We start from the raw sequence: 21,104 nt of genomic DNA on the forward strand, positions 1-21,104 counted from the left end.
TTAAACTAAGTTGCCACATCTGTAGACGGAAATTACACAGCAAATTATTTGTTTTCACTGTAAAACACAGCAAAGCATAGGAAAAAACATCACAGTGTGCAGACTGTAGTTACCACACATTAATGTCCAAAGTATGAAAAGATGCACCAAACACTTGTCAATTTCATAAGCTTTTATTTACATGCAATAGTGCTCCAGCATGTGCAACCACAGAACGGCTACACCGATAAAGGGGGAGTGTAGATTCAGGATCTCCTTCATTTTGATCGCAGATGTCTCTGGCAAAGACTAATACTTAATGCACCGACCTGTGAGGGAGGAATACTGACACACCTGTCACAGCGCCCTCACCTGCCGGTCATTTTGGTAACCAGCAAATGAGTAAACACAGAAGTGGTTGCCGTATAAAGTTCAGCTTATCAATGACTGAGTTTAAGATAGGTTGTTTTCCAGAATCTCTCCCATTCAGTGACTTAAAAAAATAACATAAAATCAAAAAAATAAATAACTATACAATATATAATCTCTTGTACACTACTGAAACAGAATGATTTATGTTGCATACACGTGTTAATAGTTTGTTAATGATGAGCAATGCATAATACATTTGTGTTATTGCTATACAAAACGACAGTATTTTTTGAACGTGTGATAAAGCGAGAGAACTAAACAGCACCTCAGTGATAATTACAGCACCAGACTGGTTCCAATGGTCCCTTTGTGTGTCGTACATAAAGCTAAAGTACATTTAGGATGTGAGGAATGACGTGAGGAGTGAGGAGGGTCTAGACGGGAAGTGCTGAACTGAGAGGAATCCCTGACTTGATCTTCGTCACACGAGGAATAACGTCTCAAACGTACTTCCCTCCTCCGGGAAATGCAGACAGCAAGAGTCTTTTTCAATGTGAAAATAACCTTATATACAGTATAAATCAGACACGTATGTACAAAAGCATAAATATATAAATATCTGTGATACAAAAATAAATATTTTCTCTTGTTTTTCTTCTTCTATTTGTTCAACAGTCTGTTATGCATCTGTCGTGTTGGCCGTCCCCTCGTCCTCGAGGGACGCTTCGTTTGGGAGGATGTTCACTTCCTGTATTGTTATGTCTTGGGACTGCGGTGTTGTGGCTGCTGAGGACGATGTGGTGAAAATCCCTTCGTCTTCTAGAGAGAGAAGAGGAAAGGACGCTGGCTCTGCAGAGGAGGAGGGGAAGAGAGCAGGTTAGCAAAATGTAAAGCTGATTTTGATAACATTAACCAACATCTTTGGACGTATGCATTACATATAAGAAAAGCTACGTTCCAAATGTGTTAGTTAAGAAAAAGAAGGACAATCAACCAACTTATTTCAATCAACAAATGAAAGAATCATACTGTATGTGATGCCATCCTCCACTTTATCTCCACCACGGAAGTCGTCATCGCCTCCCAGTTCCTGTGAACCGAGGTGCTGATGGGAAGAGTCGAGGAGCTGAAGAGTGGAGTCATCAGGAGGACAGCAGCTCTGCTCATGATGATGATCTGGACCGCTAAGGAAGACAAGAAAAAATTATTTATATTGGAGCTGCAACCTATGAGCATTTTCTAAGAACACTGAACAAATGACCAGCACATTTCCAAGGTGACATTTTCAAATATTATTTTTTTTACACGGCATGGTTTTGGTGTGTTTTTACGCTTCAAGTCTGCCAAAACCTGGGTGACCTACACTTAATACTGTGCCTGAACGCATCTCACGATATGTATTCTATGTACAATGATATGAAGATACATTTCAAAACATATTATATGAAAATTATATTTAAAAAAAGCAGGAACCAGCACGTTTGGCCTTTTCGCCTAATAAATTTACTTAGAAGCTTTATCTGTTATAAAAAATAAACACATTTTCTGCTGGTTATGGGATTAATTAACACATTTTGAATTCAGTCAGTCGGAATTTTTATAAAATCAAATATGAAAATCATTTGAATGCAGATAAACAGTTTTAAAAAGAAATATCTTGAGCATTGGTTCCCCAGTTGTTGATTATTTACAAATTATTTGTCGTTTTCCCTCCAGTACATTACAGTACACACACTGTATATATGAGTGTTATTATGTAAACGTACCTGGTGGAGTAGTGGTAAACAGGTAGATGTCCATTTGATACCGTCTGTGGCAACAACGTGTCACACTCCATATCATAGTTCACCTCATCCTGCAGAACGCAAGAGCGTATAGATCATATATTCAACACATAACACGGACAGATTATTACAGTTTCTTACAATAGCTAACAAACGATTACCTATACTTAAGATCAAGATTCACTGTACTGAGTGTCAAAGGTGTGTATTTCTATAGGCTATAGGCTATCTAAAAGTGAATGTCGTCTGCATATTCAACATGTTTTACAGTTGTTTTTACCTGATGCAGCCCTGGCAGGCAGTGTGTGGGGTGGTGAGGTTTGCCGTTGGGAGTGTATTCTCCGTTAACAGGGTAGATGCCATGTGGCGCTGTCATGTGGCCATCCAGCGGGCAGTGGCCGACCAGGGCAAGTCCCTGGAGGGGAACCATGGTGTACTGGCACGACGACACCGGGCTGGCCACGGCGGGGAAACACATGTCGGCCGTTTGCTCTGAAATAAGCACAAAAAGAGAATTACACAGATGTAGAGGCGAATACTTTAATGACTGCAAAGAGGAACTGTGAGGAGGACTCACTCTGTTTGGCCCACGCCCTCCAGAGGCAGAACGGGATGAAGGCGACAATGATGAAGACGAAGGCTCCCAGGACAATACCGACTATGAGGTAGGGGAGGTCGGCGGGCCGAGGCACGAGTCCGCCGGATGGTCCCAGCACGAGGTCCGGAGTCTCTGATGGATCAGGACGCTGGTTATTAGGACGAGCTGAGGAGACAAAACGTAGAAGTTAAAAAAAGAAAGCTCAGACTTGCAAAGGAGCAACTACGTATAGATCGATCAGCCTGAGAGGTAAAGTGTATGTTAGACATACTCTCACGAGAGTCGGGAAACTCTCGTGAGATGGTTACAGTTAGGCAATGACCTCAAGTAAAGTTAGAATAGGTTGTTTGGCAGCGAGTCTCGCGAGACTTTTTGCAAGTTTTTGCCAGATTTTGCAATTAATGGGTTCCCTTCTAGACACAACCCTTCACAACGGCTCTTCAGAAACCTATAGGTGACATCACTGATACTACGTCCATATTCTATACAGTCTATGGTTCACGAGGATGGTACAGACGGACGGACAACCCCGAAAACATAATGCCACCGGCCACGTCCGTCGCTGTGGCATAAAAATGACCTCACCTTTCGTCTCAAGGATCACCACGTTGCCAAATTCGCTCTCTCCCTTCTCGTTGAAGCTCTGCATCTTGATGTCGTAGGCGGTCTCCGGCTGCAGGTCAGTGATTGAATGCCAGTATCTGTCTCCCTCCACCACATCCTTCTTATAGTCACTGTCATTATCGCTGTCTGTCGGCCGGTAGTAGATGTAGAAACCGTATATGGGAGTGTTGTTTACGGGAGTGTACTGTCGGGAGAGAAATAAATCATGTTGCAATCACAATGAACTCAAAATACACACTGCAAAACACTTATTTGTATCCCGATTAATAATAATAATAACTCACCGTCCATTTGAGAATGATGGTCGTCTCGTTGATGGCTTCGTTGTAGGTGATGTAGGGTCCATCAACAGGGCGTTCATGGGTTCTCCCACCCACCACGGTGTATGCCTTCGAAGGGGCACTGGGAGGACTGGAACCGATTACGTTCACCGCCACAACACGAAACTTGTAGGACGTTCCTACGGGGAGAGGGACAACCATAACTAATGTGTCTCTGGGGGCTTCAAGCTGCCTACAGTGAAGCTCTATATTGTGTTGACTAATGATGTTTGTCTTCACATCACTTCATGTTTTCCTTTTGTGCGACTCGGTTATGGGTTTTGATTGATGGCAGCAATTACTGAAATGACTGCAACAACACTCATTACGCTGATGAATTTACAGGCCGTGGGAATGTAATTATGCAGGACATCATCACTGTAATTATACGGTACGACATCCTACTTCTCCCCCAACTCCACCAAGTCGGAATAAACTGAATAATAACAGCACTGTATAAAAAGAAGATGGCCAACCTTTCTCCAGGCCCGTGATCTCCACAGAGAGCCTCGACGGCGGGATGTTTTCCACCGCCGTCACCCAGTCCTCTCCGGCCTTCTTCACCTTCTTGTACTCCACCCGAAATGACTGGATGGGGAAGCCGCGGTTACCGCGAGGAATCCAAGTCACGTACGCCGACGTTTCCGTTGCCGTGGAGACTGTGGGCTTGTCAGGGGCTTCGGGAGCTGCAGAGGAGGAGGAAAGGAGTCAGACAGAGGACATAAACTTCAAGACAACTTTCTGTAATTATGACAGTGAAGGAAAAACAAGTTACATTCCAGCACTTACTGAGAGCTCATCCTTCAGAGACGGAAAGGAAAAAGAGATTGGAGAAGTTTCCATGTTAGTGAAAAGAAGAATGAAGTTAGAAGTTCAGGGTCAATATCACGTTACAGTTATTTTAGTAGTTTAGTTAGTTTAGTATTGTTAATAGGAGGTGGAGTTTGCAAAGGGATTGGAGGGATACTTACGAGAGAGGCTTGGCGAAGGAACAGCGGGAGTTTTCGGTGGGTCAATTTGCCCGAGACCTCGGCGACCTGAAGGCAGAAAAACAACAATTAGTATTGCAAATACTACATCAGTATTTTACAGATACTGGAGTTTAAATTAAGGAAGTCTTTTTCCCCCACAATCTGTAAATTAATATTTTCCAAATACAATAAATAGACAACACAATAACATTTGGTCAATACAACAGTGATAAAGCAAAGTAGCAAGAGGTACGCAAGACAGAAATAATACAAAACCAAGACAGAACCAAGACAAAACAATTAATTAATAATAAAATAACAATAAAAAACAAAATAATAACACATAAAAAAATATATAAATACTAAAATAAAATAATAATATAAAAAGGAATGATACATATAATAAATATATATATAAATATGTGTAATGATAATAATAACATAAAATACTAAAACAAAGTAATAGTTGTCGGTCTGTCTGCTGGCTGTCACATCACAATTTAATGTTGCTAAAATGTCTGATCAATCATTATTATATTATTGATTATTATATAATTTAAGGATATCTGGGACTAAAATGTTCTCAAGGAGCCTTTCATTATGCACCCAATTCTTTCTAGTTTGACATAATTAAGGAGCTGCCTTTTGAGCCACGTAAACTGAATTCTCCTCTAAGGCAGAAATAACATTTGAATGAGTCCACAGCCAGCTATACGCTAAGCCTGCTAACTCGCTCTAAATGACAATGCTAATATGAGAGTGTTTTACCTTTGCCAGTTCTGAAGGTCATCATAGCAGGTTGCCCCAAACCGGCACAGTTTTTGGCGGCCATCTCCACCTCATACAGGCTGTCTGGCTGCAGTTTAGCCAGAGTCAGCTTGTGGAGGGCGCCTGAGATGCTGCTGGAGGTCCAATCTGATAGAGGGACTCCAACCTGATAGAGAGACAGAGGCGTAAGCTACTGACAAAGAACGTGTACTAAAAGAAAATATAATTTGTATTCATGTATTTTAACTGAGAATGCAGTGAACTGTTTGCAGTACCTTTCTGTATTTGACCATGTACTCCAGTACGGGGGTTCCTCGCTCATGCCGTGGAATCCAGGTGAGCTCGTAGTAGTCGGCCTTGCCTGTGCGTGGCTGGCTGAGGATGATGGGGGCGTCTGCAGGCAGGATCTGTCCTGGCAGCTCGGAGCAGTCAAGAGGCAACATGGCGCCCGCGGCCCCGGGCCTCACAGGCGGCTGCTCCCTCAGCACCTTATCTGGGCTTAGCGGCCGATAGATTGCGGGCAGCTTCCCCCTGGATGAAATCCCTAGAAAGCAAAAAAAACATGAAATCTAAAGACTGTAACATAAAAGAATCACATTTCTAACCCGTTTCCAACTATCTGACTTACCGGTTGATACTGTGATGAGGCGAGCGGAGGCCTGCGAGCTGCCCACGCCGTTCTCAGCCATGCATTGGTACAGCCCGTCGTCCTGAGGGCCCACGTTGGAGATGCGCAGCATCTGGGAGGTCCGGGAGCTCAGACGGTGGCGAGGAGACGGGGCGAGGGGGCGGGCGTTGTGGAGCCACATCACCGAGGGAGTGGGTTTACCGCGGGCCTGGCAGGAGAAGCGCACCGTCTCTCCGTACACGACCTCCTGCTGCTGCAGCTCCACCGTCACCTGAGGGGGCTCTACAGGAGGCGAAAACACAGTTAAGAGGCTGGTTCAAAACTTTATAAGTAGCCTGAATGTTCATGTGTGACTGTGCAGAGCGTCCAGAGCTGCAACTGAGGATTATTTTCATTAGAGCCGAGGCGATTAATCACAAGAAAATGACTATTATTCTATAAATTACAACTATTTTTAAACTTAAGCTCCAACTATGTCACGTGTATGAGCACATGTGCGTGATTGAAATCACAATCATGCACTGGTGTGTGCGAGTGTGCGTGTAGGGCTGTATGACAGAGGGTGTATAGAGCCAGGCAGGCGGGGCCAGGCCAGCCAGTTGATGGTTGGCTGCTTGTGAATCAGGAAAAGACAGAGTTCATTACAGCTACAGCAGCTCTCTGGCTTTAATTAGAGCCAGCTGCAGAGAGACAAGCCCACAACACACACACACATACACACACAACACACACAACACACACGCACACACACGCACACACACGCACAGAAAATCACTGTAAAAACAGTCATCCATAACCTAGACACACTCAATCAAGTCCTGCTGCAGAATGGAGAGCTCTGTCTCCACAAACTCTTTCTTACACAACACTGCCCAGGCTTACATGCTACTCACACACACAGAGCCCTGTCCTCTCTGTCCGCCAAACAGGAGTCAGTCTAATTATTAAATCCATGACACAGACAAAACTCTACTCATAGGAATAAAATCATTGCAGAGTCAAATGAACAAACTCCACTCACTATGAGAAGCTGCATTTAAAGGATGAGTTAAAGGTATTTATAAAAAGACAATTATATAAAAGCCAACACACAACACGCTAAAACAACTTTCCTTTACTCACCGAACACTTGCACGTCATAAAGCACCGTCGCAGAGTTGTCCGAGCCGATGCCGTTGTCCGCTCGGCAAATGTAAGTACCCGAGTCGGCCTCGCCCACCGCGTCGATCAGCAGGTTGCTGAGCAGGAAGCGAGTGTTGTTATGCGAACGCAGGTCCTGCCCGTCTTTTGCCCATATGACCTGCGGAGTGGGGATGCCGCTGGCCACACACTCCAACACCAGCCGCTGGCCTTTGGTCACCATGATGGAGCGGGACGCCGGCGGGTAAATGATGCGAGCTGCTTCTGAGGTGGAGCCTGGAGAAGATGACGACAGTCAGGGTGTGAACACTTAGTCGATATGATCTCAATGTATCTCTATTTCTTTAAACTGCTGGAAATTATATCCAGAATACAAAGGATTTAAATCACAATCTGACGTCTAAACACTTTTATATCTGTCTTTGAAGATGCAAAAGCATGATTTGCACATGTCACCATCTATGACTAATAGTGTCCTGGCGTGATCGGATGATAAAAGTCACACATGTGCACCACATGTGTCTACAGTCACAGTTAAAAGCTCTCTAATAATTTCCTTTCTGATGTGGTTATTCATTGAATGACCTGTTAATATTTCAGTACCCATGACTTCTTCTTGCACATCTTTAAATTGTGTTTTCATTAGAACCAGTATTGCTAATAAAACACTTATGTCTCAACATCAGAGTGTTGGAGGTGATGACTCACGGCGTATCCGCAGGCGGTCAGTGGACGTGGACGTTTTGACCTCCTGGGTGATGGGGTTGTAGGCGGCACACTTGTACGGCCCCTCATCGTCCTGCGTGGCGTTGGCTATCTGCAGGTTCCCTGACGGCATGATGAGGTAGTTTCCTGCAGAAAAACAAAACAAAACACATGTCGTGGTCAGCTTCTGTAGGGGAAGTTACTGCTTTTGATTTAAAGGTTTTATTGGTCTCTTGCTTGTTACAATATGTGCAGAGAAATGCAGGGTTGCATCTTGAGGCTGTGCTAAAAAGTTAGTGTGCAATAAAGAATAATAATTACAATAAGAGTAAACGAAATGAAAAGGTTAAAATGATGATGAGGTATGATTATATTTGCAGCACTACACAATTGTAAAGAAAACTAGGCAATACAATTTTGTACACTTGAGTGCAAGTATGCAGGGCGATGAAAAGGATTCACAGAGGACAATGTGCCAGATAAGCAATACTGTTACAGCAAGAACATGAGATCAGATTTAACATACTTATTTTCATACTTAAAAGCATAGAAAAGCAAAGAAAATACAAGAACATGACCAAGACAAAGAGGAACCGTAGAAAAGTCCATATTGTGAAACACTCTGTAATATGAGTACTATGTGCCATTCCAGCGCATGCTTGCACCGTCAGCAGAGACCACAAGGTGGCGCCCCAGAGTCTGACCGACAGCGGTCAATGTGGTATTCATTTCCTCGCTGATAAGCTGCAGATATCAGTACCTACAGCTCCCAGGCATCATCAGCATACCAGCCACAAACCACTGGAGCTTTTCTTCTCTTCCAGGCAACTTAGAAGTTAAATAGTTTGAAAAATAAACAACTGCATTCCCATGTTTCAACATTCTCCAGATAATAGCCTTATCACCGGTTTCATAATGGGCCAGATAGCAGGATTATAGCATTCCGGTAAATTATGAAGATAGTATGAGAATTAGGAGGGAAGTAGGGAGAGATTAAGGGAGATCCTAATGAATTGAAGCAGCTCAGTACCTTTGGATGTCTCCAGCCACTCCTGCTTGACGCTGTAGCGGACCTGAGCCTTGGGCTGGCTTTCGGGGAGGTGACACTCAATAACAGCCGTGTTGCCTTCGTCGACTTCGATGTCCTGCTGGTCATCAGGCTCGAAATCCCGCAGCTCTGAAAAACACACAGGCGAGGGAAGTGTCAGTGCCGTCACGTCGCTGCAACACAGTTTCTTTCATCGACTTAACACACACAGCGTAAATAACATCTAACTGCACATGTATACAGTCAGTCCTCAGCTTTAGAAGTAGAAAACCACAATATTCAGAGCAATAATAAACTCTATAATAACTGTGCTGTTTCCATATTGGGTGTCCCCATTGTATCATAACCACATTCCCACAATGTGCCGTCTCTTTGAAAGAAAAACCTCCATTTAGTCGTTTCTTTGACTTCGCTTGTGTTAACATGATCTGCTTTAAGTCACAGACATTTTATAGTTCTGGCTAATTTTTCTGTTTTACTCAATAATGTCACTTTGGATAAGCCGAAAAGTGGTGTCTGTAACATTCGAGTAGGTGTCATTAATCCTGTCAAACATTATACTGGGACTGGAGCCGGTTCAGATTCTGTGGGAAATGGGTGGAGTGGGATTACTGGGGGCCATGTGCTGCGACTGTGTCCCGCAGACTCACAGTCTGCACAGCGCAGACACTCATGTGACCTCCGACCTCCTAAACCCAACCCCCGCTTGAGCGGCCCGGAGGCCTGGCCACGAGGTCAGAGGTGAGAGGTGTCCATCCTATAGAGTTTCAAAGAAAGATATCCAGCTTGGGTTTGGGAAGGAAGCAGGAAAACTCAGCTCTTAAGAAGCCGGAAAAAAAAAAGAAGAACCCTGAAAAATCGTAGCGGGGGGGAAATCTGCCATTTTATGGATTTGAAGCTAAAATGAGAAAAAGAGGGAACAGCACAGGAGGGGGGAAAATCGAAGTAACAACTGGAGAAATTTGTCATGAAGGAGTCGAGCAGTGGAATGAAAGATAAATAAAACTTCTCCGGGAACGTAATTAAACGTCTACCAGCCCTTGTTGATTTATTCTTAACAAACACAGCCTCTCTCCATTCTTTCCAGAGGTGCTATAACTGGTGTGTTTTTCTTGGACCAGACGCTCTCTCTGGCAAGAAGACCTGGTATACAGTCAGCTGATGAAACGGCTCTAATTCAATAAGTAAAGTTTGGTTAAGGCCAGGTATCTACTGATAGGGACGTTGCTGTGATTTACTCAAAGCACTGAACAAACATCTTCACTGCAGGCCAATGATTTATTTACCATGCATGTTGGATCTGTCTGTGTCCGGGGGAGCTTTCAAAAGGAAGACACACACATGCACTAAAACACATCTCCGACTCTGTTTCAACTCTTATTCTGAAAGATGAGAATCCCAGCCAGGACATGTCAAGCTAAGCGGTGTGTGTGTGTGTGTGTGTGTGTGTGTGTGTGTGTGTGTGTGTGTGTGTTGGGGGGGGGGGAAGCCTTAAAGAGGGACCGTGTGGCGCTCCATTTGCTAAATCAATCAGGTGCTGTTTTTACAGCCATCTCCCCCCCCCTCCCCTCCTACCTCTCCCTCATATCTACCCATCCCACCTTCCTCCTCCTGCCTGCTTCTACCAAATTCCTCCAGTTACACCTTTTAACCCCCCCAACCGCAACTCTTAACGCCCTACATTCTTACAGATGCGAGCCCAAAAATCAAAACAGTGAGCTTAAAGACACTAAAGAGTTGGGTGATAATTCTAAGGCTGTCCTCGACCAAAGAAAATTTGTAGTCGACTAACACTCAAACTATTTTGTGTGATTCTTTGTGGAGTTTCTCCACAAAGAATCACACAAAAGCACCACTTTAAATCTAGTGTTTCCCAGAGATGTGCTCATAAGCTTCACTCAGCACGAAAAAAACATTAAAAAAAAACTAATTGACTAAAGAAATCTTAGTCGACTAAGACCAAAATGACCGATTAGTCGACTAATCGACTAAGACAGGGCAGCTCTAGATAATTATCTGTACATATATAATAATTGATTATAACCTCTTTAAGCAAAAATGCCAAACATTGGCTCAGCTCTAGCTTTTCACTCATTAATGTTCATGCAAATATCTTTGTTTTTCGACTGTTTGTCAGAGAAAACAAGCAATATGAGGCTGTCACCGTGGACCGGGAAACAAAGACATTCTCAGTATTTTCGATATTGAAATCAATCCTGAGTTTCAGCCCTTCCTCCTCCTGCCTGCTTCTAGCAAATTCCTCCAGTTACACCTTTTAACCCCCCCGCCACAACTCTTAACGCCCCACATTCTTCACAGGAAGAACCCCGCATGGGTGCCTCTCAGGTGTGCATGTGAGCAATGCATATCCTCTGAGAGAGTGTGTGTGTGTGTGTGTGTGTGTGTGTGTGTGTGTGTGTGTGTCTGTGTGTTCGTGTGTGTGCATCCTGCAGGGATGGAGGATTGATGGGATTCATAAAGTGAAGCAGACCTCCCGCACCAGGGCTGCTTGGCAAGGCAGCCTTAAATATTTCTAGAGAGACAGTGCATTCATCATCTTTATGTGTAGCAGTAGGAGGCCTCCGTGTGTGCGTGTCTGAATTAAAACATGTTTGTGCAACGTGTTGTGCGTTCACGTTGTGCAGTTACATGTCTCTGTTTTCTGCAGCAGAAAAAAAAAAGGGGGAGGGCGATTGTCTGCGCAAGAATTCAAGCGAGGAGCTTTTAACTTGTGCCAAAAGAGCCCAGATTCTCCAGTCGGATAGCGAGGAGGGTCTGGAATCAACCTATCCTGATCACAAAAAACATGTGCGTACAACTAAAGAGAGCTCACATGGAGAAGCAGGCACGTACACACTCCCCGTGGAGCAATTCCTTAGGCGGTTTGGGGGTGGCCGAGGAGAGACCGTTATTAAATTAGAAAAAGGCTTTTTGGGGGGGAAGCGGGGCGAACAGTCTGGCTCCACATGTGGTTATCTCAACACGATTTATCCGCTATTGGAGCCATCAATAACTTTTTACTGCCTTTGTGCGTGCTCTGAAGAAAAAAGGGGGTACAAATTAAAAAAAAACATGAGGTGACAAAAGAGGAGGGAAAGTGGAAGATAATGAAAGGAGGCAAGAGGAGCGAAAGTGACAGGGTGAAGAGTGAAAAATGTGCAAAGGAAGAGAAATGTGTGTGTGTGTCGGGTTATGGAGGCCTTCAAGGAGACAGAGAATGTGACATCACGTCTCATCTTGTGCGAGGATCTTGTCTCGACTGGCCTAAAACACCTCCAGTTTCTCCAGCTGTGGCAGCCTCATACATCACATCATTACATGTAAAACAATACAGTTAACAGCTCACTTTTTTGCACCTAATGGTGTGTTCTAGTGAGGCATATCCTCTATCCACCCCCTTATCTCGCCTCCCCCCAGCCCTCTAACCAATTACGGGGCCATAATTTTTGGCGAGCCCTGCTGTCGGGCCCTGTGGAGAGGAATGTGGTGTTGTGTGGAGCAGAGGGGCCGATGGAAGCAGGGGGGCCCCCAGGCTGGAGTCCTCCTGGTCACTTCTTCCCCGCTCTGACCGGCCCCCGGCCCCCGGCCCCCGGCCCCCGGCCCCTGGGTCCCCTCCATTCCTCGGGCTCGAGTTACACAGCTTCAGGCCCCCCTCTCAGTCCCATGATGCATATCAAATATAACACCAGCACACTAAAAACGTCAGCAGCGAGAATAACTCACTTTAACTCCATTAGATCAATATGACACTCCATAAAAGCAGCTGTTGTATTTAACTACACAGACAATCTGGAGGTATTATGGGTAATCAATGATGTGCCACAGCTTCCCACCATGATCAGAACTGTAGTTGGTAAGGATTAGACTCACAGCAGTGGAAAACTACAAGGTTTACAGTGTTGTATTGGTGCAGATTTTAAGCAAACAAATACCGCCTCTTCACTGTTTTTGTTTTACTTGAAGCGAATGAAGTCAAAGGCGTTCTTTGGATGGATCTGACAAACCAAAAAGAGGCCTGTGTGTTTGTGTTTACTTGTTTCAGCTGTGTGTGCGTGGGTGGCTACTCACTGGCAGCGGTGACGTTAGCGGGCACACTGGCCAGGGCTCCTGCGCCGGTGCTGACCACACACTGGTATCGGCCCACAGTCAGGTTGGAGAGCGTGGGGATGAACAGGCTGTTGGGCCCCAGCACGACGCCCAAATGTCCGTCCACCAGCTCCTGGCCGTTGAGGCGCCAGCTGATGTTGGCGGTGGCGGGTCGGGCGCTGCAGCGCAGATTCACGCTGCCTCCCAGCTTCTGCACCACGGACATGGGCTCTTCAGTGAACAACAGCACCTCATCTGAGGAGAAAAATGATACAACAAAGTCAGAAGAAATCTAGAGACACTTTTTTTTTTACTTCATACGAGTTGCATGTAAAGACATTTCCCACTGATTACATGTGGCCAGCAATGTGACACCTTTTGTTTTGGAGTTTCTTTTGACATACAATTAGTTAAGGCTGCAACTAACAATTATTTTCATTGTCGACAGAGCCGGTTCTAGCCCTTTTGGTGCCGTGGGTGAAATTCAGATTCAGAGGCCCCTTCACCACCACGCCACTCTGGGGTTAGGGTTCAACCCCCCAGAACCCTAACTCTCAATCACAATGGTTTTAAGACAAAAATTAAGATTTTTATTTTCTAAAATAACTGCATTTATTATAATATAAATAAACAATTGGTCCCTGATATTGTTGGTGTAAAAGTTTTCAGTTAGTTTCACTACAATTTATACTTTTACTAACAAAGGCAGCAAATTCTCACTTTTGACAACCTTGAACCATCAAAATGTTTGGCTTTTTTTGCTTTTAAATAATCAATTATCAAAACAGTTGTTGATTAATTTTCTTTCGATCTACTAATGGATTAATCGTTGCCGCTCTACAGACAGTACTTCTTTTCTTTTTCAGTTCACCCATGGTGGCTGGTACGGCTCATGTAAACTACCCACTTCTTCAGCTCATTTCAAATAAACTGCTGTTGCTGCTGCCAAGATACGTAAAAAACACCTCGCTCCCTGTGACTGAGCCAGAATATTTTGTCCCTGGCAAGACTTCTCCTGCACCAGGTGTTTGGAAAAAACAACTTAAAGGCATTCATAAAGTGAGCATACATCAACTCAGTAATGTGCATTTTTAAACAGTGACAGAAAGCAAAGAAATTTGGAAACTTTTAAAGTTTTATTTCTGCAGACTGATGTTTTTTTTTTTCACCATCTCAGTACGTCTACTCACCGGGTAGAGAGGCGCCGCTCTGCAGGCAGCACAGTAGTACTGCGCCCAGAGCGCACAACACTGGAGCCCTTCTCTTTTTCATCCACGGAGTCCAGTCTCGCTTTCCAGACATCTTCCATACACTACCCCCTGAAACACACACAGAGGAAGGTCAGAGGGTCATTTACAGACTTGGTACACTCAAAACAAACCACTTTCTTTTGATTGAAACAAACACACAGACAGAACTGCACAGGAAACAAAGCTACCAAAACTTACATCATCCATCTAAACAGCCAATCTTGATTCATACATAAGCTGCTCTCTATCTTACTTGTATACACACACGTACACAAACAGGCCAGCCATTAACGAAACACAAGCCAGGCGAGGCGGTGCACTCTGCGGTACCCTCAGCAGCCAAACTCCAGACACAAATAAAGTCTTTCTTTTCTGTCAGCCCCCATCTCAGCGCTGACCCCGTCTCCTCCGCCTGCACCCGCACCCATCCAGCCTGCGCTCATCAAAGGGGCGCCCTCATTCTGCGGGCCGTAACCCGACCCCTCCACCTTCCCGCTCAGGTGTAACCGATACAGGTAGAGGGTCCAGGAGGAGGGAGAGGAGAGGGGAAGGGAAAACACACAGGGTGCATTCAGGAGTCGGGACAAAGAACAACTAATGAGAGGCAGGACAGGGAGGGGGGGGACGGGAAATATATATCAGGGCAGCGAGGAGTGTGTGTGAGACCGAGGAGAGGAGGGTTGTTGCAGTATGTATTGGGAGGAAAGCGGCGAAGACGATAATGGTCAGTCTATTAACAGTTAATGTAGAGAGGGGAGCTTTTCTCTCTCCCTTGTCGCTTACTGCCAAGTTTCCCAAATTCTTTCCTGTCAGGTTAAACTAACAACTTCCCGTCAGGATGAGGAGGGTGGTCCTGCAAAACTGAATCTCTCCTTCACCCTCCCTCTCTCTCTCTCTCTAAAATACATGCATGTCGCTGATCACACTCAAGGGCATAAACTGTCCTGCGACGACGTAGTAAAAATGGAAGCGCACAACTTTCTCATACATATTTGTCCCGATCTTATTATGGCAAGGGGATGATTAATGAAGCTCAAAGAGACTAGGGACTACACACACACACACACACACACACACACACTAGGGGCCAAAGCAGGACAGTAAGAGAATGGAAACTCTTACAGTGCACCTTCATCATCTAATGGCAGCAGTGAAAATGTTTAGCTGCCTGGCACAGTCATTGAAAATGAGCAAAGCAGCAGGCTGATGGAAAAACTGCTGTTAACTACGCCAACTGCCACAATATAGTACCACACATTACTCTGCTACACTTTAATTGCAGAGTATGAATGTGCGTAAACTATTTTTGATTGTTAATTCTCACGACATGAACAGAATTGAGAACGCCAGTCCAACTTGCACAATGTAGAACTGTAATGATTAGTTTATGAATCCTGCAAAAACAGCTTTTTCTTTGGCCACTTTGGGCAGCAGAAACAATCTGTACACACGACACTGACATCAACTTGGCTAACTTGTTAGCAAACAGTTGCCTATTTAAACATCCAGCATTTATGGAGCAACATTAGTGTTCATTTAGACCCGTGTTTCTGACCATCTGATGAATGCAAGTCCAATTTTCACTCTTTTAGCTCTGTTTTGGTCTCCACCAACTCCTGAGGGAAATGTCTGTCTCTTTAGGGGCTAAATTGTTCATTATATTCACCAGCAAGTCGCAAGATTGTCATTCTGCTGTTGGTGCTGCAGGTAGCAGTAGCTCAGTCCATAGGCCAGCCATAGGGACTTGGCTTGGGAACCGGAGAGTCGCCGGTTCAAGTCCCCGATGGACCACGTACAGATTGTTCTCCTCCTGGGCTCTTCTGGGGTGCCCTTGAGCCATTGAGCCCCAAACCGCCAAACAAACATCCTAATACTAGGATGGGTTAAATGCAGAAAGTATATTTCACTGTGTGCTGTGCTGTATGTACAATGTACCCTTTCACAATAAAAGCTGATTTACATTTACATAGATATCGTAGAGTGGTTTTTTAGACGTATTTTGCTGAAAAAAGCTGATGAGAGCCATGAGAGTGAATCCAAACAGTACAGTTGTGGGCTCAAAAATCAAAACAATGAGAAAACAACACGAAAGACTTGGATGATAATTCTAGAGCAGTCCACAACCAAAGAAATTCTTAGTCGACTAACACAAAGAATCACACAAAAGCACCACTTTAAATCCATAGTGTTTACCAGAGATGTGCTCATACGTTTCTTGGAAATAGGTCATTCAGCATGAGAAAAAAACATTATTAAAAAACGACTAATTGACTAAAGAAATCTTAGTCCACTGAGACCAAAACGGCCGATTAGTCGACTAATCGACTAAGAGGGGACATCCCTGGATAATGTGTACATATACAATAATTGATTATAACCTATTTAAGCAAAAAATGCCAAACATTGGCTCTAACTTATCAAATGTGCTGCTTTTCACTCATTCATGTTCATGCAAATTAAATATCTTTGTTTCTGGACTGTTAGTCAGACAAAACAAACAATTTGAGGATGTCACCCTGGACTGGGAAACTGACAGGATTATTTGCAATATTGAAAATACTGAGAATGCCTGAGTTGCAGCCCTACATACATGTACAGTTTAATTCCCTCAGAGAGGCCCATCAGTCTTGGGCTCACTCGGTAAACAAACAGCGAGCTGCTGCTGAACCAGGAAGCAAAGCTGAAGGTCTGTGGCTTCAGTGGCCGGTCGCTGTATGGACACAACCCAGGACAGCTGCCCATAAAAAACACACATCTGTATGGAGCACCTGTCCCAACTGTGAGAGTCACTAACCGTAAACCACACCAGTCAATCTGCCACAGCAGGACACATCACTTCGCCAATGAGACCTCTTACCTGACTAATAAGAGTGAGACAGGACGAGAGACAGAAACAGAGATGGAGCTTTGTTATAATAGCGGTATGAGAAGGCCCCCTCGTACATCATCACTCCCTAAAAACAGCCATACTCCTCGGAGCCTGTCTGATTCATTAGTCAGCTGGGTTTTGTGTTTGCTTAGCGGATACCCTGCCTTAAGATGAAAAGTTGACCTGACATCTACGTCCAACTTTTTCCATCCATCCTTCCCGGAGAAGTCACAGACAGCGAGAGAGAGAAGAGCCTCCTACGCATCAGCGAGACTGATAAAAACCAGAGCATGCGGCGCAGACAGCTCTCCTAAATTAAGGAGCGAGGGAATGTGTGCGCGTTAATGTGTTCCTGTGACTGTTTTGTTACAGCCTCACCAGCGAGGAACAACGCTGCGAGGCCAACACTTTCTTTGTGGGAGCTGCAGCTTTGTGGAATTAAAACATACTTCAGTGACAGTGCAGTGAGGAGAACTGTGTGAACTGCTCAAATCTAGTGCTGAAGTATGATTACAGGGGAGGGAAGCTATTTGTGTAATCATGTTGAGGACACTTGACTACTGTGAGATCTGACTTTACTTGAGACTTGACTCCTAAAATACCCAAAAGGAAAAACTGTCTTACATTTTGACTACTTGCTAAATTCCTGGATGATTAAAAAGTACATAAGACAGCAGCAGGAAGGGCTCGAACCTCAATGATAACCAATCTAAAATGTGTCCATTGCTGCGAAAAGTTGGCGTTGAATGTCTGGTCCGATTCATGGTTGTGTTTATTTCTTACTTAATCAGATACTTACTGATTCAAATATTGTATTGCACTAGTAAAAGAATTGCCACAACAGGTGGGCCTTGCATGGTTACATGTTACATATTCATTTATTAGATATATGTATTGAAAAAACACTATTACTTAGGGATATCAGTGCAGATGCTGACCTCATAGAGTGCTGCAGGGATGACGTATTTTTGTAGGCCAACCAGGAAGTTAGCATCGCACTGGGTTCCCTCGACAAAAAGCCAATGGGATTTTTCCATTGGGTTTTGGATTATTGCAGAACATACGCTCTGTGGCAAACAAACGTTTACGGTACTTACACGTTTTGTTCAGCAAGATAATCTTCACAAATGAACACCACTTTTAAATGATTTTTGTGGTGTCAATGCAATCGCCAGAAGTAAACAGCTAACATTAGGCTAGAGGCAGACGATCCCATTTACCCACTTTTTTAGCAACTGCATTTTATAAGACACATAAAAGCTTAAAAATTCATGAGATATCTAATGATGTTTTTCATATCATAGAACAAAACGTTAAAATCTCTTAAGCTTGTGTTAACCACAGACCCTATTTCAGGCATCTAACTAAAAACCCATTCAAAAAACCCATTGACTTCCAAACGAAGGAACCAGAAGTGCTAAAATGCTAACTCATTTCCGTGATTTAGGACTCATTCCTGCAGTACTCTATTAAGTGGATCGGATATTGGCCATGATGTCACGGATCCACGTTAAATACAGTTTTATAAAAATTCAGTGTTTCTGCTATCAGTTACCTTGAGCTGCCACAGCAAACCCTTTATATCAGTATCAGTATCAGGAAAGAAAAAGTTGGATTGGTGCATCCCTACCATTAACATGAAATGTGAATCTTGACTTGTGTTTTGATTATGAAGACCTGTGATTTGCCCTCAATGACTTCAGACTTGACTTCTACTAACCTGTGACTTTCCTTGGACCCAACTCAAAAGACTTAAAGGTGTATATATAAAATCACAGATAGGACGACCAGCAGAGAGTTACAGGTTGCGGCGATGATGGTGTGCAGGCATGCATCATGAGCGTAGGTATGCGAGTGCCTTATATGTCATTGTGGGAGAGAGTCACTTGACAGAAGTTCATTGTGAGCGTGCTAAGTAAAGACACCGGGGCCCCTGTTCTCCCGGGCCACTGCCAGTCCCATTGTCCCCCTGCCTCCGTGGATAAATTCATTTTGACAACCCTGCTAATTGGATAAAACCAGACTGGAGCCACCTCCCTGAGCTCTCACATTCCATCTGCTTTCTGGCATGGAGAGGACACACAGGAGGGGCGGCGGTGGTGGAGGGGCAGCAGGGTAGTAACTCCTTCTGAGGAGCTGAGCTGTTGAATATTTATCACCTCCCCAAACTGCCCTCCCTCCTCCTCCCCCAGTTTTACGTCTTTTTACACCCCGTGCCCCCCCCTTCCCTCCCTCCTCCCTCGAGGTTCTCCAAACACCACAAAGCCCCCCCTTTAGATAAACACATGCGGTGTCAAGTGTGAGGAGTGCCGGGGGTTCAACTGCTCCGCTCGGGCCCGCGGCCCACAATGCCATGCCGCATAGCTGCCATGCGGGAGGCCGGTTGCCCCTGGCGACGCTAACAGGCAGAACGCACCTTAATAGAGTGGAGAGTCATTGTAAAGCAGTGAGCCGGTGCACGGACAAAGACCCCGCGGACCCCTGGAGAAAGGGGAGACGCTACTCTGAAGGGCCCGGGGAAGAGCTGATGGGCCCTGCTCAATGACCAAAGAGAAGGAGGGGGGGGGGGCTCAATGACCAAGAGGGTTGAGAGTAGTGTGTAGAGAGTTTGGGGAGGCCGGGAGGAAAGAGGGGGGGCCTTTATGGATTGATGTGAGCTGGGTGAAGGGGGTTTATGGAGGCAGTAGGGGGGGGTGGAGAGGTTGACTGAGAAAGCAGAACGGCGACTCAAATTAATAGAGAGGATGTCAACTGGCGGGCGAGCAGGAGGAGAGAGCAGGGCCTCGTCAATGAGAGGGTGTGTTTGAGAGCGTCGCTGAATGTCCCAACATATTTTCCCCTCACTCTGTCAATGCGGTTGCTGGTCTCTCGGGTTGGCCCGGGTTAGAGCGTGGAGGAGTGGAGGAGGACGAGGAGATTGCTTAACAAACCAACAACACGCCCGGTTCACCATCAGACCATCACACAGGGAAAAGAGCAACAAGACAGCAACAAAGAAGATTTTTAAGTAATCGTAGATGGGGCTGCGACTACATTATTGACGAATCTGTCGGTGATTAATCCGTAATGATCAGAAAATAGTGAATACAGTACACAAATGTATGCAATTGGTAGTTAATTGCTATAGTAATCAATATGTCATTGCTTGTTATCAAGTCTTACAAGATGAATAAAAAGTTGAAAAGATGGGAAGAAACTGGTCTGTCAGGTATGATTGTGTCAAAAATAATAAAAATCATGTTGCTTGATGTGGCTATCTCTGCTTCAAAGTATAACCGATAATGCAAACTGAAGGCGAGATCTTCTCTGTTGTGCTTCACACGAGCAAAAAACTTGGCAGAGAGCAAACTTTAAATCTATTCCCATCTATCTGTCGGACACAAGAGAACCTTCTGGAGTCTTATCTTGGCATGGAAACTCTGCCCAACAGGTGGAGAGGGGGCCAGTCCAAATCCTCCACTCGAGACATCGCTCGTTCTCATGCCATAAAATTACACATCAAAAGCATCCCTAACGAGGTTGAGAATTTACCCCCTCCTCCTCCTTCATAATACTCACACACACACACATATGCACACGCTTCACAAAGTATTAACGAGCTATATGCCCGTCCAAACCCCTCCTTCGCCTCCCCGAACCGACACTAACGAGCTACAGAGCGTCTCGAGGATTAACGAGAGGGATCTGGACAGGCCCGAGATGTAGAAGAGGGGGGCGTTCTAATCAATTAGGCACCGCCGCATTTGCATAATTTAGATAACGAAGCTGAATTAACCACGGAGAGCTAATTACTGCACCGCGGCGAACACACCCACCCCGCATTCCTCTGTTGCCTGGTGTGGGATGCCAGCGTGCCCAACAGGGCCATGGGAACGGGATGGGATCATCAGCACTGCCGGGGGAGTGTGAGCCGGATAGATGGACCAAACAGTGATGTAGGCAGCCTCAGCCAATCAGATCGG

General features: G+C 44.9%; 1 protein-coding gene across 2 annotated transcripts in view; it reads right to left on the reverse strand.

Moving 5' to 3' along the window:
- Nucleotides 1-154: 154 nt before the first annotated feature.
- Nucleotides 155-21,104, reverse strand: part of boc (BOC cell adhesion associated, oncogene regulated) — a 29,164-nt gene continuing 8,214 nt past the window's right edge. For both annotated transcript variants that reach the window (XM_074622612.1, XM_074622611.1), the window contains exons 2-18: nt 14,214-14,342; nt 13,006-13,278; nt 8,920-9,066; nt 7,893-8,036; nt 7,167-7,460; nt 6,045-6,326; nt 5,692-5,960; nt 5,417-5,582; nt 4,649-4,714; nt 4,154-4,363; nt 3,642-3,817; nt 3,319-3,541; nt 2,713-2,898; nt 2,416-2,627; nt 2,118-2,206; nt 1,381-1,535; nt 155-1,200 (exon numbers count right to left, since the gene is read on the reverse strand). In XM_074622612.1, the coding sequence (XP_074478713.1) occupies nt 1,031-1,200; nt 1,381-1,535; nt 2,118-2,206; nt 2,416-2,627; nt 2,713-2,898; nt 3,319-3,541; nt 3,642-3,817; nt 4,154-4,363; nt 4,649-4,714; nt 5,417-5,582; nt 5,692-5,960; nt 6,045-6,326; nt 7,167-7,460; nt 7,893-8,036; nt 8,920-9,066; nt 13,006-13,278; nt 14,214-14,325 (3,174 nt within the window). In that variant the 5' untranslated portion in view covers nt 14,326-14,342 and the 3' untranslated portion in view covers nt 155-1,030. The remainder of the gene's footprint in view (nt 1,201-1,380; nt 1,536-2,117; nt 2,207-2,415; nt 2,628-2,712; nt 2,899-3,318; nt 3,542-3,641; nt 3,818-4,153; nt 4,364-4,648; nt 4,715-5,416; nt 5,583-5,691; nt 5,961-6,044; nt 6,327-7,166; nt 7,461-7,892; nt 8,037-8,919; nt 9,067-13,005; nt 13,279-14,213; nt 14,343-21,104) is intronic.

Source organism: Sebastes fasciatus, chromosome 21 (assembly GCF_043250625.1).
Source record: "Sebastes fasciatus isolate fSebFas1 chromosome 21, fSebFas1.pri, whole genome shotgun sequence".
NCBI classification, from domain to species: domain Eukaryota; kingdom Metazoa; phylum Chordata; class Actinopteri; order Perciformes; family Sebastidae; genus Sebastes; species Sebastes fasciatus.